The 6,685-nt window shown below is 39.5% G+C and overlaps 1 protein-coding gene across 1 annotated transcript; it reads left to right on the top strand.

Annotated features, from left to right (window-relative positions):
• The first annotated feature begins 2,028 nt into the window (after positions 1-2,028).
• On the top strand, positions 2,029-5,772 carry LOC136569025 (cryptic protein-like). The gene is made up of 6 exons (XM_066569296.1): positions 2,029-2,141; positions 2,301-2,350; positions 2,464-2,640; positions 3,508-3,622; positions 3,737-3,846; positions 5,648-5,772. The coding sequence occupies exons 1-6, from the start codon at positions 2,029-2,031 to the stop codon at positions 5,770-5,772; spliced, it is 690 nt and encodes a 229-aa protein (XP_066425393.1).
• The last annotated feature ends 913 nt before the right edge of the window (positions 5,773-6,685 follow it).

A 6,685-nucleotide genomic window follows, 5' to 3' on the forward strand; every position in this document is an offset into this window, starting at 1 on the left:
CCATATCCCTCCTGTGCTGGAGACCCCAGAGTTGGATGCAGTGTTCCAGGTGGGGTCTCAGCAGGGCAGAGCAGAGGAACAGAATCCCCTCCTTCAACCTGTAGTGCATACATTTGATGCAGCCCAGGACGTTTTTGGCTTTCTGGTATGCAAGCACTTGATGTTGGATCATATCCAGCTTTTATCTTCTAGAATATCCAACCCCACAAGTATGCTCTCAGTAAGTTCTTCTCCTCATTTGTTGTCAGGTCTGGGATTGCCCCAGCTCACGTGCAGCACTTTGCAGTTGGACTTGTTGAACTTCATAGGCCCAACTCTCAAGCTTGTCCAGGTCCCTTTGGACGCACCCTTCTGTTGTGTCAACTGCACTGCTCAGATTTGTGTCATTTGCAAACTTGCTGAGATTGCACTTGATCCCACTGTCTGTGTCATTGAGGAAAACATTGCAGAGCAGTGTTCTCAAAACAGAGCCTGAGGACATCACTCATCACCAGCTTCCACCTCAACACAAAGGCACTGACCACAAGTCCCTGGCTACAGCCAGCCAGCCAGCCAACTCTTTATCCATTGAACTGTCCATCCATCAAATCCAGGCATCTCCAATTTGGAGATAAAGAGCTTCTGAATAGCTTGTAGCTCTTGATTGCAGTGTTCCAGTTGTATGACTTTCCCCAGTGTTTCCATGATAGCAATTACAGCACAGTTTTCTAATTTCACAATAGTTTCCAACTTCTCTTGCTTGTTACCCATGCAGTGTGCAGCTGTGTAAGAGAACATGTCTTAAAAACACTCTCCATCTGCTTTAGTGCCTCTTTAGTGCCAAGAGGGTTAACTTTAATTAGGGCAGCTATCTTTGTAAATCAAGCCAGTCTTTGTACCAAATTGGATGAGAAGTTATCACAGCTTCCAAACCATTCATTCAGATGGGGCAAAACTGACAAGTGAGAGCCACAGGGACTTGCAAACAAGGGATGATGTCTTTAGTCAGTGCAGCCATTTCTTCAGTGAGGTCTGACCCATACTTCTGATGTGATCTTGGATCTAGCCAAGGTGAAACTTGTACTACCTTGGTTTGCAGTGACACGGTGAAAACATCCCTCTTCTAATGCCCCTCCAAAACAAAACAAGTTGTATTGCTTCAGTTTCCTGCCACAACTTAAGCAAAGGCCATGTGCACTTGGTAGTACAAAATGTGGAAATGTGATGAGAACAGCCTGCCCAGAGCTGTTTTCTTAGCAATCCCAGCGGCAGGTCTTTTTGCTCACTATACTGAGCCATGGCAAAGCCATGTGAGTGGTTTAGCCCATTTCAGTACACACAGTAAATTATATCTAGGTATCTGCTGCTACTGCATAAACTCAGAGTAGGAATACCCACTAACAGGCCTGATTTTACTAACAGTAAAAATTTTCAGAAAATGTTTCAAATGGTTATTAACAGCTCTGGTGAGACAACAATCCTCCCTCAAGGACCTAATACTGCTTTTTCTAGTATATTTAGTAGAAATCTCAAAAGCATGTTTTAAGGATCTCTGCTGCAAAGTAGTACAATCTTATAAAGCAGATCCCTGGTGGAAAACCCTGGCAGAGACAAGGCATGTAGGTAGAGCTGAGGCTTTTTAACCTTCCTCATATATACCTATTCCCGTTTATGATATACCTGTTGTAGTTCTGGTTAATGTTTATTTGATTGTTTTTCCTATGCACTACATAGTGGTACAAAGTTTTCTGTCTTGAGAAATACACTGGGCCTGAGATCTTCCAACCTTGGGCTTTTGGCTGTGCTCCTGGGCTCTTAAGTCTCCCCCCAGCAGTAGGTGTCCCCACCTTGCTCCACCCTTCAGCAGCGCATGTAAATCGGGGGCTGGCCAGGGAGTCCCAGCCCCGAGGGATGTTCCCGGCGCCCGGGCAGGGCTCAGCCAGCGGTACGGCTGGAGATTAAGCCTTACTGCAAGCTGGACAGTGGGAGGGAAATTTCGCCAGTCCCGCTTTCCCTGTCCATCGGTGTCTGCGGTGTGAGGACTGCTGCATGCAACAGCCTGAAGTAGAGGGCTCTGGACATCTTCCTTCTGCTCAAGCTCTCCCGGAGGACCTCACGGCTATTTCTGGCTGCAGGAAAATGTACTGGGGAAATCATGTTAGGTAAGTTTGCTTGAGATGTTGGGGGCCCTCTCTAGCCAGGGATGCTCATTCCTTTTAAAAGTTCACACACTCACCATTCGTTTTAGTGTTTGTGTCTTATTAGCACAAATTTACTTATCGTTTGATTTTTTTTTTCCTTGTTTTTTTATTTTTTTACAGAATTCTTTTCACTGTGACTCTGGTCTGGCAGGCTGTTCATTTAGAAAAAAGTAAGTGAACTTCACATTTCTCCCCGCTATGCTGTGTTTTTCTTCTACATTTACAGTACGCATTTCTTCATCACAAACTACCTTTCCCTTACATATTTGCACTTCTTGTCTAGGCCCTGTAAAAGAAGAACGGAAAGAAGTTGTGAAAGGTCTCAATGCTACAGCACAAAAGCAGCAGCCCAAGTACGAAGGGACATTTACAAATGCGCTCAGTGATATGAATCAGAGTTACGAAAGTAGAAAGCAACAGAGTTCCAGGTCTTTAGTACCTTTCACTGGAATTACAGAGAGTAAGTAACATTATTTTTGTAAACAATGACATAAAATTATTTTTAAAAATTTTAATATAGTATTGCTTTAACTGTTGTCCTGGACGATTCCAGCCTGTTGGTTTTCTGTGACCACCCACTTCAATTATACCCATGGCCACTTAGTAAGTGGTGGTAAAAATTTAAGGTAGAACTGAAGATCTCTCACTTGCAAAATTTTTAAGGAAAAACAAGGAAGAATACTAAGAATGAAGAAGTGCTTGGCACTTCGTGTTTAGAAGAGCATCTGTAAAATTTTGTAACATTCTGTTCATTTTTTAGAATTCACGATATTTAATGGCCATAAAAATGTTAATTTTATAAAGAAGGTTTGAGCTACCTGAAAGCAACAGTACTAAGAGGAAAAAAAAATATATTCTGTTTCCTCCCATATATAAAGTTTTAGATTGGTGCTCAACCCCGGGACTCTGAGAAAGGCTTAAGGGAGCATTTCCTCCACCTCAAAACCAATTAACTTCCCAGTTTTTATTCAAAAATAAGTATCACTTCCCAATAAAAATGCCTCATATCTTAGTGTGATTGAAACCTGCATCTGTCAAAGTGAAATATTTCACTTGAACACATCCTGCTGCTACAGGATTTGCCAGGCGTTGCTTCTTCACCGTCCTGTAATCCCTAGTAGCTTGTTTCTAATCCTTAACTAAACAAACTGGGTTTAGTTGAACAAACACTCCTAACAGGCATATAATTTTATTGTCTCTAAAGACAATAAAACTAGATATCCTTAAGAGACTTTGGGAACTGGAGAGACCTGAGAGAACAAGTGAGGAAAAGGTGAGGTTCAGAGCCCCTGAGATGCTTGTTAACCTCTGTAATATTGTCTTGCAGGTAAAAAACTGAACAGACGCTGCTGCCAGAATGGAGGGACTTGTATCCTGGGGACCTTCTGTGCCTGTCTGAAGCACTTCACCGGCAGATACTGTGAATATGATGAGCGGCTAGGGTAAAAAAAAAAAACAAACAGTCCAAAATCAGAGGAGATGAGTGTGGTGCTCTGAAGGGTTGTCTTCTGTGGTGGGATCAGGGATGTACCAAATGTCTCCGTTGTCGTTGGCAGAAACTGCGGCAGCATTCCCCACGGCATCTGGGTACTGAAGGACTGCTGGCTTTGTCGGTGTGGCTATGGTACACTGCACTGTCTCTCAGAAATAAGGCAGAGTAACTGCGGTAAGAAATGGCATTAAATCCAACATTTTAAATTCCTGGTTGACAGAATTGCCTTCTGCAGTGGTGGGGTACTTGGAGGATACAGTATGTGCACTAGTCGGACTTCTACAGTGCGTTGCTTTGCTTTAGAGAAGGAATTAGTGAGACAGTAAAAAGCACTGTTCTTTGACTATATAGTACAGCACAAAAAACACTTTCAGATATTCATAATTCTGTACAGTAGGAAACTTCCCACCGTTCTAATTGAAGATTACAGAGGTTAAACACTTCTCTGTTCTGCAAAACCTGTATGTCTATGACTTCCACTTAACCAGGACAATTTGTACAACTAGACTAAATCCAAGCACAAAACATGTTTCTAAGGCAAAGAGAAAAAACAGTAGTGTATACTGGTGTGGAGGAAGTAGAAACTGGGATTTCACTAGAGAAAAAAGTTGTGTCTACTAAATACACAGAATCATCAATCATCATCCTTAAATGACTCAAAACTAATCTGAATATTTTTTTCTGTATCTCAATCTTCTGAATATTCTTGTATGAGTTTTAAGTCTGAACACACGCTTCACTAAAAAATGTGCAACCATTATTCTGATCAGTGTAAAGTAGTGCCACCTAGTCTCCTAAAAAGCATTCTATCATTTTAAATGAAGTCTTGTTACATCAGCCTGTGAAATTCCCTGAATAAATGGTTGAATATTTTTAAAAACAGTCTATCAACTAGCATAAGGATTTAAAGAATTGCTATACTGGTATTATTTTCCATGGAGAACTGACTGATCCAGACTGTTCTCAATACTCTTGAGATCACTAATAAGGATTTAACAATATTTTCTCTTCTGTGGAAAATCAATGCAAAATATTCTTGCCCTTTCCACCCATAATATCTCAATCATATCTTGCACTTTCCTTCAGTTGTGCCAACATCACTCCTTAGCAGGGTAAGAAAACAACAGACTTAAAGGGTTTCAAGACTCATTTGCACCCCAAGAAGTCTCTTGTTTCCTGACCAGATTCCTACCTGAGTATCAATGCCTTGAAGCTGGGACTTCTGAGTTGTAGCACCAACTCAGATGTAAATCAAAACATTAAAAAGGTGACATTCCTACCTTTGTAACCCTAGACAGAAAAAAAAAAAAACAAAAAAACACCAGAACAGCTTTTTCCTTGAAGTCTTCTGTATTGAGCAGTTATATGTATCATACAACATGCTCATTAAACTTTTTACATGTTTAGCATTGAATCAGCCCTATTGCTCCTCATTACTGGAGCAAAAGACATAATGGGTCTCCCTATGCTCTGAAAAAGCAGTCAGCTACTTGCTGTTCTTAAACTCAGTTTAAGAAGGACAATAAAGGTCTCAGTTGAGAATCCTCTGAGCAGGGACTCCGTGGCTTTCGCATACAAGAGGGTATGGCTCCTCTGCTTTTGCTAAAAGCTAAGTCCCTTGTTAGTCCCTTGTTAAAGGAAGGGTTAAAAGCCGACATTCAGGCTTGGGTGCTTACCTCTTGTGAAGTTCTTCCTCTTGCTTTTGCTTGGTATTTACTTTTGATTATTCTGAGATTAATGCCTGCAAGAGCTGATAAGTGCTATCAGTTGCTCCTCAAACGATCATTGATGGGACATCTATTTACATCTCTCCCCTGAGAATAGTCCCTTTGATTGGCTTTAACAGCTGATACCTTTAACTTAAGTACCTGTGAGATGTCAGAGAACTTTTCAAGTATGTTGAAAAACCTTATGTTTTCAAATTTACATACTTACTCATTAACCATTTTATTTTCTTGATTTTATTTCTTTTAAGAACTGACATCGGAAACAGAGGAAATTATCAGACTGTATTCTAATGGTTTAAGATTACAGCAAACAGTGTTTTCAGTCACTTGCCTGCTCGCCATCCTCTGGAGTTCTGCTAGCTGGCAGCTGTGAAACTGGACAAGGGGAAATACTCAGGGTTGATGGAACCCTCACCATGAATCATACATTTCTTCTATGAGCTACAGAAGACTCTTCTACCTGCATGTTGGAGGCAGATTAAGATGTATTAGTTAATGCTGAAATACCTGGGTTATTATAAATTGAGATTATATGAATATGAAGTATTTATTATTATATTATTATATTAATACTGCTATCAATGTCTGATTCTAACGATTCTTTATTTTCAAAATACTGCTCTTCCAGTGGAAGCAACCCCCCCAATATTCTATGCCTGAAGAATTGTAAGTTATAGTAATTTCTTTTGTACACAGTACAACTCTTATAACAAATAAAACTTATTTCATTTCTGAAAACTTTTTGTTTAATTTTATTTAAACTTGAAAATTCTTATCTACCATTTGTCATTATATTTTATCTTGTAAGAAAAGCACAGGGTAGAATGAGCAAACAGTAATTTGACACCATAAGGAGGGGTTTAAGAGTAGATGTCTTTCAAGCTCTAATATAAAGAATTGTAAAAGTTACATAGCCTTTCTTCTTCCTCTTTCTTTCTTCTTCTTATTTATTACAGTAAAATTGAATATATGCATAATCTGCATGGAAGGAATCGTATGTCTATTAAGAACACATAAGTGATGGTTATTTTTCTTTTGGGGGTTTACCTTATATCCTAGAAATATGAATGTCTCCTTTTTTAAAGTGACAGCAAAGGGCAACTTTGTGTAACTTTTTCTACAGCAATAACCAATTATATATTGATTTATATATAATTTAAAAATTAGTATATCTAGGCTGTATAATACAAAATGTTTGTAAGTGCACTTTAATGCAAGTTTACGAAGCAGGAACAGGTTTGTTTAGAAAAAAAAATGCAAAGATAAACCTAAAATGTATCTTCATA

Source organism: Molothrus aeneus, chromosome Z, assembly GCF_037042795.1.
Source record: "Molothrus aeneus isolate 106 chromosome Z, BPBGC_Maene_1.0, whole genome shotgun sequence".
NCBI lineage: Eukaryota > Metazoa > Chordata > Aves > Passeriformes > Icteridae > Molothrus > Molothrus aeneus.

Coding starts and splice junctions, on each gene's coding strand:
- LOC136569025 (XM_066569296.1), top strand. CDS start 2,029: ATGCAACAGCCTGAAGTAGAGGGCTCTGGACATCTTCCTTCTGCTCAA. Junction 2,351..2,463: donor GGCTGTTCATTTAGAAAAAA/GTAAGTGAACTT, acceptor CTTCTTGTCTAG/GCCCTGTAAAAGAAGAACGG. Junction 2,641..3,507: donor TTTCACTGGAATTACAGAGA/GTAAGTAACATT, acceptor ATTGTCTTGCAG/GTAAAAAACTGAACAGACGC.